The sequence below is a fragment of the Sinohyriopsis cumingii genome, chromosome 19 (genome assembly GCF_028554795.1).
Source record: "Sinohyriopsis cumingii isolate HCF-2022 chromosome 19, ASM2855479v2, whole genome shotgun sequence".
In the NCBI taxonomy this organism is placed as follows: domain Eukaryota; kingdom Metazoa; phylum Mollusca; class Bivalvia; order Unionida; family Unionidae; genus Sinohyriopsis; species Sinohyriopsis cumingii.
In genome coordinates, this window is record NC_142979.1 from 10,981,323 (window position 1) to 10,997,395 (window position 16,073).

General features: G+C 34.6%; 1 protein-coding gene across 1 annotated transcript in view; it reads right to left on the bottom strand.

Moving 5' to 3' along the window:
* Positions 1 to 460: 460 nt before the first annotated feature.
* The window catches only part of LOC149775124 (uncharacterized), a 48,232-nt gene continuing 32,619 nt past the window's right edge, over positions 461 to 16,073 (bottom strand). Inside the window, exons 3-5 of the mRNA XM_089943326.1 lie at positions 7,304 to 7,338; positions 2,928 to 3,018; positions 461 to 1,028 (exon numbers count right to left, since the gene is read on the bottom strand). Coding sequence (XP_089799452.1) covers positions 883 to 1,028; positions 2,928 to 3,018; positions 7,304 to 7,338 — 272 coding nt within the window. The 3' untranslated portion in view covers positions 461 to 882. The remainder of the gene's footprint in view (positions 1,029 to 2,927; positions 3,019 to 7,303; positions 7,339 to 16,073) is intronic.

The following is a 16,073-nucleotide window of genomic DNA, read 5'->3' on the forward strand; positions in this document are numbered from 1 at the left end:
GCTGAGGCTCAGTCTGAACTAATATGTCAGTATTGAGGTTCAGTCTTAATACGTCATCGCAGAGGCCCAGTCTGAAATAATATGTCAGTATTGAGGTTAGTCTGAACTAATACGTCATCGCTGAGGCTCAGTCTGAAATAATATTTCAGTATTGAGGTTCAGTCTTAACTAACACGTCATCGAGAAATTCTTGCTACTTCTTGGAATGCTTGGTTCGTGTTAATCGCCAATAAATATCAATAACCTGCAGAGGAAGGTTAACTAGTGCCCAGTCAACACCTTGTTTCATACTTGCATTTACATTTTCATAATCACCATCTTTTACCCAATCATTATTCATGGGTTCCATTACATGTTACTCGTTTCATACCAAACGGCTAGTGTAAACGTCAGGCGTTTCACCATTTTAATTTTACGGTGCGTAAGTACTCAATCCTAGTTGTAGACAAGAAGGCGGGGCACAAATAGATTTTTTTTATTGGTTCAAATCTGTACTCCCAGAAAATGTCTGACATTTTGGACTGAGTATTAGTCTATCATTGGTTTTTTCTTCTTCTCATGTTACGTTTTACGATCCACAGTCTAACCTTATTGATTTTCAGTGTTCTATCAAATATAATGTAGTTTATTTGAATTTCACGTAAATACTATTTGCCTGTTTCTATTGATACGAATTCTGTGGCTAATGAAAAGTTCATGTGCAAAAAGGAATCAGTAGTGGCATGCACGTGTAGAAAGAGTAGTCATGCATTTCCGATTACGGAGAAGATCAGGGTAAATCAAATGCCACTTGACTGTCTTACAAACTGCAGACTTCTTTAGTTATATGCTGCTTTCATATCCGAGACACAATGACAAGAAATCAGTCTACCACGTAGCCAATCACTGGCGGTCCATACAGCAACAGAGTACTTGTAAGAGGCAAGATCTGAAGCTTCCATTTGACACGTCCTCTTCCATAGAAAGTTTGCTTCCTTCTGGTGGCTTCGTCTTGGACAAAAGAGGATTTGTTTCTTTCTGAGCTCGATCTAAAAGTATACAATTTCTTTTACTTAATTTGGGTTTGAAAAACGTATTCCCCCGCAGTAGACTCGACATGTATCCCCCTCCACATTAAAGAATTTCTGGCAAAGCATGAACAATTCCTTTCATGGCATACTAATCAAATCTGATTATCTACATACCAACTTTTACTTCAAATTTTATTTGTGTGCCTATTGTTTTTCAATTTCTTTCTGCATTTAGCTAACAAGGTTTACATGAAAAGAGTATACAATTCCTATATTGGCCAGAAAATCTAATTAGGTCATTCTTATGTCTATCTATAAGTTTTGTCATTTTATCCTTGATAGAGTGTGTGTGTGTGTGTGTGTGTGTGTGTGTGTGTAGGTGATCTGGATTTTTAACGTAGCTTTAACAATTTTTCAGTCATATCGCTACGATTTCTGCAGTGTGACAGTTTATGGTGATGTCTAGCACTGGGGCATCATGCCGCAGACATGTAGCATGATGTCCCACCCAGTCACATTATCCTGACCAGTCCTAATACTAACCTCTTAATGCTGAGCGCCTAGCGAGGCAGCTGTTAGTACCATTTTTATCAGTCTTTGGTATGACTCGGCCTACCGCATACGAGGTGGACGCTCTAACCACTAGGTCACCGGAGCGGTTTCCTTGACTGTAAATTGTAGTGATTATATATAGCAAAAATTTCATGCATGGGTTCTTTGTTAAGATATTAGGAAAGTAAGATTGCGTTTGATCTGTACATAGATGCTTACGAAAGGGGTTACGGTTACTAATAATAATATTAGTAGTAAAAATGATAACAAGTTTGGAGTTGTTTCCCATTGGACAGGTCGGTCAGGTGGATTCTTTGAAGAATTAAGCTATGTCTCATTGGACGGATTAGGTCGTGTGAGTTTTGTACGATGTTGGACATTTGCAATTTGTCACGTGGTAGTAGGTTCTTGTTTTCGTTTTTACGCCTCTATTTAAATAGTTAAGGCTAGACAACTTTCTCATTCTTATTTCTTGTGTTCCTGTTCTAACATCAAGTCTGCAGACATAGTGTATGTTGTATTTAGATATTATTTGAGAGGAAACATTTGGTTGAATTATTCAGTGGAAAGAGAAAGTGCTCACAGGACTAAAATGAAATTCTGGGACCATTGTGAATTATTCAGAGGAGTTCTGGACAGTGTCATATTGATACATTATGACTGTCAGCAGATCTGTACATTCGAAGATCTGAAAATCAATCGGAACATTCGATTCCGTTGGACTTGAATAGAACTTTATAAGGTTTAGTTTGAATTCAATTGATAATACTGTAGGTTCCTGTTATGGTTTAGATAACAAGCTTTATGTCCCAGTCCGAAATGTTAAAGAATGCGAATCAATTGAAAACTTGCCGTAATGACCTGATATATAAACAAATCATTTGTATATGCATACAGAAAGGTTCACGAAAATTAATTTCTCTATTTCAGGTGTGTATTGCTTAATTTCTCTGACAACATTTGTTTCAAATAAGACTAATTTCAGAAAGATCAAGCTGTGTAAAAAAAGAAATATTATTTCAGTGATATAGACGATGGTTCAGTATAGTGCAACTTTCATTAAAATATACACACAAATATTTACGAGTTTTATTATTCGAGGTACAGAACAAACATAGCCAAAATCGAAAATTCCCATCATGCTTTACTTCTTTCAAAATTATAATCAGGATTGATTTATATAATTTTTGGAAATCACAAACCAGCACTTATTTCGAATAATGACCATTATGAGAAATATGAATTAAATCAGCTAATTTTAAACTATTAAAAGACTGGTAAATTGTTTAAGGAAACAATGTATGTATGTGTATATGTGTGTGCGTTTGTGTGTGTGTGTGTGTGTGTGTGTGTGTGTGTACTAACCAGGAGAACTTGGGACTTCGTAAGATGACTCTTTCTTTCTTTGAAACTTTTTTTGTTCGAGTCCGGATAAATTAGTTGTATTAGCCTCTTCCTGCACAAAAAAGAAAATAAAAGGTAGGTCAGTTTAAAAGTTCCTGCTTATAGTCACTATTAAGTAGGCGCGTGTCTTTATTTTATCAATATTGAAGGTGAATCTGAAAATATTTGTGCGGATGTTATTTGTTGGGCTTTGTCAATAAGATATTTAAAGGTTGTAGAGAAAATATGATAACTGATTGAATGAAAATGTCAGTGAATAAAGTTAGATGTTTATTACAAACCACATTAAAACCAGTCTGATGGATTTGAAGATAAATCTACGCACTGCCATTATATATATGTATAATGGCTTCCTCATCGATTGCATTACTTTTTTGTATTTTCATAATTAACTTTGAAATGGAAGACTGCCAATACAAACAAAACAACAAATAAACAACAAGTAAAGAAAGACAGACTAATAAAGTAAGATAGAAAACTCACAATAGTTTACTTATGTCATACGATGACATCGTTTTGATTTACAGTTCGCTTATGTTATACGATGACATCATACTTGAAATTATTAAGGTTAATTAACCCGTAGAAGAAAATATTAAAAGCATTTCAAAATATAGTACATATATATTTTTATCTAATTTAAAATGATTACATAGTTTCAAGAAATCACAAGATAGAATGCGTTTGACATTATAAGAAAGGATCACACAATGGTCTGTATGTTATTAGAACAAGTTAGTTTATGATGCTGCATTTTCATCATCAGCAAAGAAAATCGAAATATGTTTTTAGTAAAACATGTATTTTCTGGAAGACTAAATTGTGTTACCACAGTAAGTGAAGGTAAATCTAGTTCGTATTATGAGGTATCACGCTGATTTGTACTCATTCAATAACCACCTCATTTTTTTTTCAATGGGCTAATACATCTAATACACATTTTGAAAGATGTTTTAACAAATATACACCCAGTTAGAAAGACGATATCGCATAAACTTTTATCAAATTACAAAAGTCATCTCATTTAAGGAACAAAACGCTAGACAAATTATCTATACACTTTTAAAAAGCTAGCTAATAAAATTGCAGCAACATCTAAGGCACGGGATAAATTTATTTAGAATTTGGAAATTGTCTGCATTTTATCATAAAGCAATTAGTATTCTATGAATGTCAATGGTAGTACAAGGACACATTATCAGATCCATATTCTAAATGAATGCCAATTGTAGTACAAGGACGCATTATCAGATCCATTTTCTAAATGAATGTCAAAGGTAGTACAAGGACGCATTATCAAATCCATTTTCTAAATGAATGCCAATGGTAGTACAAGGACGCATTATCAAATCCATTTTCTAAATGAATGTCAATGGTAGTACAAGGATGCATTATCAAATCCATTTTCTAAATGAATGTCAAAGGTAGTACAAGGACGCATTATCAAATCCATTTTCCAAATGAATGTCAATGGTAGTACAAGGACGCATTATCAAATCCATTTTCTAAATGAATGTCAATGGTAGTACAAGGACGCATTATCAAATCCATTTTCTAAATGAATGTCAATGGTAGTACAAGGACGCATTATCAGATCCATTTTCTAAATGAATGTCAGTGGTAGTACAAGGTCACATTATCAGATCCATATTCTAAATGAATGTCAATGGTAGTACAAGGACACATTATCAGATCCATATTCTAAATGAATGTCAATGGTAGTACAAGGACGCATTATCAGATCCATATTCTAAATGAATGCCAATTGTAGTACAAGGACGCATTATCAAATCCATTTTCTAAATGAATGCCAATGGTAGTACAAGGACGCATTATCAGATCCATTTTCTAAATGAATGTCAATGGTAGTACAAGGATGCATTATCAAATCCATTTTCTAAATGAATGTCAATGGTAGTACAAGGACGCATTATCAGATCCATATTCTAAATGAATGTCAATGGTAGTACAAGGACACATTATCAGATCCATATTCTAAATGAATGTCAATGGTAGTACAAGGACGCATTATCAGATCCATATTCTAAATGAATGTCAATGGTAGTACAAGGACACATTATCAGATCCATATTCTAAATGAATGCCAATTGTAGTACAAGGACGCATTATCAAATCCATTTTCTAAATGAATGCCAATGGTAGTACAAGGACGCATTATCAAATCCATTTTCTAAATGAATGTCAATGGTAGTACAAGGATGCATTATCAAATCCATTTTCTAAATAAATGTCAAAGGTAGTACAAGGACGCATTATCAAATCCATTTTCTAAATGAATGTCAATGGTAGTACAAGGATGCATTATCATTTCCATATTCTAAATGAATGCCAATGGTAGTACAAGGATGCATTATCAAATCCATTTTCTAAATGAATGTCAAAGGTAGTACAAGGACGCATTATCAAATCCATTTTCTAAATGAATGTCAATGGTAGTACAAGGATGCATTATCAAATCCATTTTCTAAATAAATGTCAAAGGTAGTACAAGGACGCATTATCAAATCCATTTTCTAAATGAATGTCAATGGTAGTACAAGGATGCATTATCATTTCCATATTCTAAATGAATGCCAATGGTAGTACAAGGATGCATTATCAAATCCATTTTCTAAATGAATGTCAAAGGTAGTACAAGGACGCATTATCAAATCCATTTTCTAAATGAATGTCAATGGTAGTACAAGGATGCATTATCAAATCCATTTTCTAAATGAATGCCAATTGTAGTACAAGGACGCATTATCATATCCATATTCTAAATGAATGTCAGTGGTAGTACAAGGACGCATTATCATATCCATATTCTAAATGAATGTCAGTGGTAGTACAAGGACGCATTATCAGATCCATATTCTAAATGAATGTCAAAGGTAGTACAAGGATGCATTATCAGATCCATATTCTAAATGAATGTCAAAGGTAGTACAAGGATGCATTATCAGATCCATATTCTAAATGAATGTCAGTGGTATTACGAGGACACATTATCAGATCCATATTCTAAATGAATGTCAACGGTAGTACAAGAACTTGGACGCATTACGCGTATCTGGCTGTAAAATTAATTTTCGAAATACAAAATTATATCATCTGTTTACATCAACTACTTGAAACTCGGTTTGCAAGAGGTAAAGAAAAATGGCATGATTCATATTTAACGTGTATTTGTTTATGCACCGCAAGGGACTTAGTAAGATTAGTAAATAAGTTATGCGTACAAATTACTCATAAACATGTACATATCTCTTAAGATATATAGTTATGCATTTGTATATAGTTTTTGTTCGCATTTTCCGGAAAATGTTTCGATTGAATGTCCTATCAGGTTCAAAACAATTCTCCACTGATCTGTCAATGAACTTTTCAATTACAATAAAAAGCCATGACAAATGGACTTTAAGATTCTGTGCTTACGGAGTTTGTAGTGTTGTAACTTTCACTCTTTGCTACCTGACTAACCTACCCCGTTACAACAACGTCATTTCAATGCTTTTTTCGGGGTGGTGGATATAAATTTCAATTGCCTTGATAATGCATACATTTCTCCTAGCGTTTGTACGTCAATGGGTCGATATTGTCACTGGTCTCTAAAGATGGGCTAGGGAAAGGGGCCAATAATTAGGACTTTTAAAAATATGGTTAATTCTGAATAGTTTTGTTTAATTTTCTGAAGTACATTTAATTCAGTATAGCACTAACTCTATTTGCATCTTATTCATACCATTGTTCCAATATTACCTGTACGACTGGTATCCAATTTCATCTGTATTTATAGGTATCCAGTGATACATGTACGACTGGTAACCAAATCTACAGATACACTCTTGAATAAAGCAGTGAATCATTAGATCAAAAAATATAATGTTTTGTCTATATATATATATATATATATATATATATATATATATATATATATATATATATATATATGTTTACATGCATGTATGTATGTGCTCATCTATACAATTGCATCCATTTATTCTCGCATACATCAATTAATGCAGTTATGTATGTATGCATGTATGTCTGTATGTATGTATGTATGTATGTATGCATGCATGCATGCATGCATGTATGTATGTATGTATGTATGCATGTATGCATGTATGTATGTATGCATGTATGTCTGTATGTATGTATGTATGTATGTATGTATGTATGTATGTATGCATGTATGTATGTATGCATGTATGTCTGTATGTATGTATGTATGTATGGATGCATGCATGCATGCATGCATGCATGTATGTATGTATGTATGTATGTATGTATGTATGTATGTTTGAAATAGTGTTTCAGAAAATGCAACTCACCGCAAGGAACTTGTTATTCAGTTCAATTTCAGACTCTGAAAAACGATGAGACTATTAAATATGCTTGTTAACAACATCCAGTCATATGTGTAATTTTGTGTTAGTGCATTCCAATGGCATGGGTAAACTTCAATGACATGGGTAATTATGTGTTATACACTTCAATGACATGGGTAATTATGTGTTATACACTTCAATGACATGGGTAATTATGTGTTATACACTTCAATGACATGGTTAATTTTGTGTTATTCACTTCAATGACATGGGTAATTATGTGTTATACACTTCAGTGACATGGGTAATTAGGTGTTATTCACTTTGATGAGATGGGTAATTATACGTTATACACTTTAATGACATGGGTAATTCTGTGCTAACTCACTCCAGTGATATGGATAATTCTGTGCTAGCACATTCCAGTGACGTGGGTAATTCTGTGCTAGCACATTCCAGTGACGTGGGTATGACATCGATAATATTGTGTTAGTCTTGTTCAGTAAATTTGTAATTGGAGATTACAGGATGTAACCAAAAGAACGTAAAGAATTTGAAGATAATCGGATGACATAATTTTCTTTCCCTTTGATAATACGAAAATTTTAAATATATACGAATATATGGCGTACAATATTAAGTTTCAATAACAAAAAACCTAAATTATTGAATAGTCTAAGTGAATACTGTCTTGGTTCCACAGTGTGTTTTGTGTTTGTCTGTGTGTGTGATTTGGATTTTTGATGTAGGTTTAACGATTTTTCAGTCATATCACTACGATGTCTGCAGTGTGACATTTTGAAGTGATGTCTAGCACTGGGGCATCATGCTACAGACATGTAGCATTATGTCCCACCCAGTCACATTATCCTGACATCAGGCCGACCAGTCCTAACAGTGACCTCATAATGCTGAGCGCCTACCATTTTTATAAGTCTCTGGTATGACTCGACCTGGGTTCGAACCCGAGACCTCCCGCATTCGAGGCGGATGCTCTAACCACTAGGCCACCGTAGCGGTCTGGTTCAACAGTAGGTGAAAGACGAGAATAAGGAAACTAGAGAAGTTTTAAATGGAGAAATCCTCAGCTAAAATGTGTCAACATTGTGTAGAAAGTTGAAAAAAAATTGGGAGGAAAGAAAGAAGAGGAATAAATAAATAAATTAATAAATAAATTAATAAATAAATAAATGAAACGGAACAAAATAGCGAGATTCAATGTGGACATTCCTCCTTTTAGAGCAAACCGTTGCGGAAGCGATGACGAATGATTTGGAAAAATAGGGGAAATCGCTGTTTACAGCTGCTATTCATGACCCATGGAAATGCATGCGTCATAGAAATATATATTTGACTTTTCAATATATTTATAACCGGCCTGGATACACAATGATTATCTTTATACGGAAACGTTGTATCACCACACGGGAAGATATTTAAAGTTAAATTACCATGTGGTGTGAGGGATTCACACAGGAAGATATTTAAAGTTAAACTATCATGTGGTGTGAGGGACTCACACAGGAAGATATTTAAAGTTAAATTACCATGTGGTGTGAGGGACTCACACAGGAAGATATTTAAAGTTAAATTACCATGTGGTGTGAGGGACTCACACAGGAAGATATTTAAAGTTAAATTACCATGTGGTGTGAGGGACTCACACAGGAAGATATTTGAAGTTAAATTACCAACGGGTTGTGAGGGACTCACACAGGAAGATATTTGAAGTTAAATTACCATGTGGTGTGAGGGACTCACACACACAGTAAGATACGTTGTTCTGCTGATAAACGCAAGAAAGGAAGAGGTTATATCAATCTGGCTTGGTTAGATATTGCCCTCAAGTGACGGCAGTCGAGGCGCCACATTGTGCAAGAGCTTGTGTGTACTTTTTATATATCCACATCTGCAAAGAGGTGACGTTATTATATCCTTTGCAAATAAATGGGATTAAGTGAACTCCAATTTGTTCCAAGTACGGTATGAATAATTGGAAATTCCCTTATCCCTCAATCAAAGTGTCTGGGAACGATTGTCGCGAGCATTTATTATGCTCTGAAGTCTGTTTTTGACAAGTCTCAAAAGATAATATTTTCCAGTAACAAATAGCCGAATACAAAAACCAGTTGTAATAAGACTTTGTTCTAGCGTGTTCTAACTGAATAGTGTTTAAATTCCGTACGTTACAGCAAGTAATATCATTGACAACTGGTGGAATCGGATATGTGAGATAAGCAGGGCTTCAACCCGTTGCCATTTTATCAAATAAGGTATAAATCTGCGTTTTTGTCGTCTGGATTCAAGACTACTACATTTGATTTCTCGAAGTATCCCATCAATAGATACTAATTATTCTGCACCAATTAAAATTCTGTCTGACTTATTTTGTATTTCTCCGAATTCGCTTTTCTCGAGTAAAGTGCAGTTGTTCCAAACTATATTACCATATTGTGGAATGGATCATACAATTTCAATTCTTGATCTTGTCTTATTTTATAGTGTCTAATTTTTGTGTCATAAACTTTAATTGGAGAGAAATACTTAAGATAATATACATAACAAGTAAAGGTAAATATCTGCATAAAGGAAAGGCAATATAAGTATAAAAGTACAGCAAAATACGTATAAAAGGAAAGGAAATATGTGTCTAAATGGAAAGGTAAAATGCGTACAAAGGAAAGGCAAGGGTATTCCCTTTTAAAATTTCCTTTATAAATGCTACTTAACCAAAAATCACAGTTTAAGTCACTGGAAACTTGAATTTCTTTGAAAGGTGTCAGAACAAAAGATTTATTTTGACTTTGAATTGGTTGTACTTAGAGAAGAAACGATTTTGAAATCGTATGCCATCAGTAAAAAGGGGAACTAAAAGAGAAATGGTACCGAGGTCCAGTTGACACGAGGTTAATTTTCGTGAAACTTAGGTTAATATTGCAAAATGCAAAATCTTTTAGCTTCGTATGCATTACATCTGATCAAATTCAACAGGTATTTTTAATTTCAATAAAATTCCAAGTTTTCAATATTCTGAATGAAATTCTGGTTAATTAGTGACCATTAATCATCTGGAAATTGAGTTACATCCATGCTAACGATAAGAAAGTACTTAAGTAGCAATCATTATATTTCTGGGAATTTAGTTACATCCATGCCACCGTTAATGAAGAACTTAAGTAGCAATCATTACATTTCTGGGAATTTAGTTACATCCATGCCACCGTTAAGGAAATACTTAAGTAGCAATCATTACATTTCTGGGAATTTAATTATATTTAGTCCATTCTACGGATAAGGAAATATTTTATCACTGTGCCTAACGATCTAGATTTGAACATGTTCTTAACGTGAGCACTTAGCAAAACGCTCTGCATTGGGATTCGAATGAGATAAAATGTGAAGGCAATACGGACAGGAGAATAGAGTATGATAACGACATTCTCGTTGTATACCATTAAATACCGTTGTATCCCATTATACCCAGCTGCATCCTATTATAACCCGTTGTGTCCCATTGTACACCGTTGTATCCCTTTATACCCCATTATACCGCGTTGTATCCCCTTGACAAAAATATATTGGTATGCAACTCTATAATATATTAGTATGCAACTCTATAATAGCACTTGTATTTTGTTGTAGTTGGCAATAGTCATTATAAAAAAAAACAAGTAAAGGCTTAGACGAGTCTGCTAAATCTTGGTGGGGATTTTTGTGTCTTTCTTGTGGGTGGGTGGGTAGGTGTGTCTGGAAGTGACCAATTGTTTGTATCCTTGTTGAAGTCTAAGCTTGCATTTGAACAATACTTCAATCAAGAATTTTCATTAGGGAAGAAGACAGGCTTTAATTGAAGTAGAGCTGGAATACAACGGGAGAATTCGATTAATCGTGGCGATTGTAGTTGACTTAAATTGTTTCTATGGTATCCTTACAATCAGCTTTGGATATTGCAAACCTCGAGGATGGAAAGTGGACATAAAATACAGAATCATGTGATTATTCCAGAATTAAAATGGGATTAGTGTTGTTTTCCTTTCTTTCTTTCAGTAAACCTAGATTAGTTTTATTAACGCATCATCTGGGCTTTTGCATGAATTTTTAATGATTCAGTGTTATTTGTGTCGATTTCTGTTGACTTATGGCAAGTTTCTAATATATTCGATCCTCGAGTGGGTATCTCAATCGGAGCGCTGCATTATAATCTTTTTTGTGACTCTTAACTCACACTAGTGTGTACATATTCCTGGAGGTAAAGAAATAGCGGGTTTAACAGGAAAATCATAAATGACAAAGCAATAATAGGAACACAAAATGGCAAATTTGAGTGGATGCCACGAGCGTATTTAATCTCCTCTATGTGCAGGAAGCAATATTACGTCTGAAGAGCTCTTGAAATATTATTTAAATTTGTTAGAACCAGTCTGACCAGAAAACCTTTTTTTCCCGCGCAATATGTACAAAATTAGTCAAGTACATACCTATATGTCAACAAAAAGTGAGAAGGAAAGGAGATATAAGGTAGAGAAAAATAAAATGGATAAGGATGGTTAGAAAGTGTTAGCTTAATTGAGATATGCTTCGCTTAAAATACGATCGATATATATATATATATATATATATATATATATATATATATATATATATATATATATATATATATATATATATATATATATATATATATATATATATTGTAAATCAGATCCATTTTTATTGTATGAAATAGTACTTTGTCCTTTCTCACATATGTTTAGGCTTGAAAGACTACAACTATCTTTGGTCGAACCATTAATAATCTTTAAGCTGTGTTTCAAAACCTCGGTTCCTGTTCTTTTTTTTAAATCATCATATTTGTCTCATGTACATACTGCGTTTGAAAGAACAAAGCACGAGATTACAGGCGTCAATTTCAGAGAAGACAAAAATGAAATAAGTGGTATTGTCTTGTCTGAAACTGATGTCTGTCATATCGTAATGCTTGTCGTTAAACAATGGACTATAAAACGCTTAAAATACGCTAACACGAGATTTAAAATACTCGGTTTGGTCGTGTCCCTGTCAGCAGTGTGCCAGGGTGCAAATTCTATCAGACAGCAGTAACTGTGTGACATTTCGTTCTCCTTGCTTTACATTAGCGCACGAAAAAAAAAATAAACATCCTGGGGTAATGGGTTTAGCATGAAAACTATAGCTATCCAAGCAGTGATGTAGCCGGTTTAGAGATTTTGAAAGGATGTCCAGAGAATTTTAATCCTCTCTACCAGAGTCAAGTAATAATATGTTTAAAAATATTTGCTTTTAGTTAACTAAAGAAAACCCCGCATATTGTAGGAGCTTTTGAAATATAATTAGACTTCATTTAAATCGATAACCCTATAAGTGTCAACTGTTTGGGCTATATTGATCCCAATAAAGTATTCAAATACCACGGAGCTGATCCATATACGTTCATTTACATATGCATGTCTTTGTGTGCGCGTGTGTCAGTGTGCGATATACAGATACAGGTGTGTATGTGTGTGATCTATTGATGAAGTTGTATCTCTGTGTGATATATAGATACATATTATGAGCCAATATTTTGATACTAAGACAGTTTGGCATTACAGTATTTTTTTCCTGTTGGAAAAAGTTATACATCATCTGTACATCAACATCCCCTGGCCTTTACATTTTTATTGACAAAAGTGAAATAACAGGCATGTTACAACTTAAGTTACTCGTGAATAACTTAGCTTGTTTTCAGAGTTCGAAGATTAATAGACCATAAACAACAGACTACCTAGTCAATGAAAAGAATTAAAGTTGTTCATGCTTAACATTAGACTTTAAATCCCATGTCGAGTTTTAGCGATGTGAGTCTAACATAGTCTAACACAATCTAACAGAGAAAACTCACTCTCATTTTAACCGATGAAATTTCCAATTATTTCTTTCTGTAAGTGAAAGTATAATACAACAGATCATATGGTTGATTTTACGAATTTCTTATTACGATTGTTGCTGGTTGGTTTTTCACACATTATTATTCATAACATGCCGAGGAAATAGGAGCTAAGTGCCTTTCAGCACGACACCTGTACCGCTCCGGTGGCCTAGTGGTTAGAACGTCCGCCTCGGATGCGGGAGGTCGTGGGTTCGATCCTCGGCCGAGTCATACCAGAGACTTACAAAAATGGTACTAACAGCTGCCTTGCTTGGCGTTCAGCATTAAGAGGTTAGTGTTAGGACTGGTCGGCCTGGTGTCAGGATAATGTGACTGGGTGGAACATCATGCTACATGTCTGCAGCATGATGACGCAGTGCTAGACATCACTATAAACTGCCACATTGAAGACATCGTAGCGACATGACTGAAAAATTGTTAAAGCTACGTTAAAAATCAAAATCACAAATCACAGCACGACACCTTGTGTCTGGGCGGGTATCGTACCTCGTCTCCGTTTTAATAAAGAGCTCTGTTCTAGAACAAGGGTCGGCAACCTATGGCACGTGTGCCATAAGGTGGCGCGTCTAAAGGTTTTATGTGGCAAGCAAAGGGCAGACATAAATCTCGAAATAACAGTGTCACTCTCTTACTAGTGGCACGCGCTCGTTCATTTTGTAATTAATCCGGGGAAAAAGTGGCAGGCTATGTAAATTAGGTTGCCGAGTCCTGCTCTGGATGCTGGATAGTATTATGCAATTCTAAACGTAATGCCGCAAAACATAACGATACACATTTCTTTTATATTGCCCCAAAGATATGTTCCCCCTCTTCGTTTAATAAGTATATTCCAAACAAGAAAGAAAATAACAAAAAAAAAATGTGGCTCTCTGAAATATACTGTCGATTTGGAGTGAGCTTAGCATCGTCTGACTTAGCAAATGTGAATTGTACAACTCTCCAACGACCGTCGTTGTAGGCCACCATATCGTGTTTTAAATAAAACAAAATACTCAAAGTTCTTGATATTTCGCAAAACAAGACAAGTTATAAAAATATTTAAATAGTCTGCATACAAGTGTATTCAACATCTTGTGATAAAATAAGTTACTTACAATCCGATTTTGCAGCTTATCACGTGTCCTATCGAATGCACGCGTTTTTATTATTCCTTTAATAGAAACGTTGCATCCCTAATGACCTAAAGAAACATTGTTGATTACTGTCTGCTCCACTTTGTCCTTTTTACAGATATGATCATAACTTTACACGAGTTATTCTGCGACCTTTTTAAGTTAGTTCTAAAACAGATTATACAGCATGCAAGTTGTATCGCAGTTGCGTAGGAAATTGTATGAAAAGTGACCATCTTGTGGATCGAAAAGTGATTGTGCTTGGAAGAGAAAACTTGGATTCGCTCGTTCATACAGCATGAAAGGCCATGTTAGGTCACAATGGCTTTAGATGACTGGTTTAATTGGTGTTGTTTACTCATGAGAAGAGAGGAAATCTGCGCGTCCACGGATGCTAAAGAAGCGTAGCGAATTATCACCATTGGCTTGCGAACATGAATTTGATCATGATCAGAAGAAAAAAGTAAGCAGCAGAAAAGACAAAGGAATTGTATCTTAATCCCCAATATATATATATATATATATATATATATATATATATATATATATATATATATATATATATATATATATATATATATATATATATATATATATATATATATATATATTATCAGTGGACGTGGTTAAGACAAGTTCTAGCCTATTAAGTATTGCCTCTTCACTAGATGATGCTATTTCGTCTTCAGGTCGTGTCATGAGCGAGTTGTCTGTTGGAATGTTTGTGCGCTGTGCATGTATATGCGATTAGTCGATTGTTAAGTGAACTATATATAATGTTAGGTCGTTAATTACAGTATGTTCCACACAAAATAAATATGATAATTCACTGGAGTGAAATATGGTAAATATTTTCACTGCCGCGACGATATGACCAAGCCATCGGAGCTAGTTCTTGACGCGTACGTGGTATGGTCGCCTCGCATGTAAAACGAACCAAATTCAAATCTAATATTGCGCACATACTTTTTAATTTTTTTAAAGTGCTGTTTAACCGTGAATTAAGAAGAAGAATTATGTTACTACTGATATGTTCTGTGCGAAAAGACCCAAATCACGACAGAACATAAACGGTAGGTTGTTGATGTTATTTTGAGGGATGCATAGACCCGTAATATATATTGCTTGCCTATTCGTTGGAGCATAATATAACAAGAAAATTTGCTTGTCCTGAGTGAATAACGGCTATGTTTCATCTCGTGGGTGAAAAACTAAAGTATTTTCGCTCATGGCTTCATTGTTGTTATGCATTTATGATGCATTGATCTGCAATATCACTGATGCAATTAGACTTACGTAGTGACAACAACAACTACAACAACACAAGAATGAGATATCGGCAATCTACGAATGCTTCGAAAAGCAGGAAAATTCTTCTTTGGGTAATGGCAATATCCTGTCGTCAAATCTAATCAAATCACTGGCACACACTCCACAGCACAGATCATACGTATCGACCAATGCCTCATGCTGTTCAATCAGCAATGCCATCTTTGATCAGCACACTGCTGTAATGAAACCTGAACAATTATGTGTGGCCGGTTTTTCGCCGTCCTGCTGCGGCATTCGATGTCTCAGACAAGTTAATTTAATTATCACATTCACGTATTTACAACTGTATAGCTTTATTTCGTTCAAAGCGGAGCCTAGAAAATTCAAGTCGCATTCATCTCTTGCCATAATGATTAAAATTTTATTTAAATTACGCAGTTTG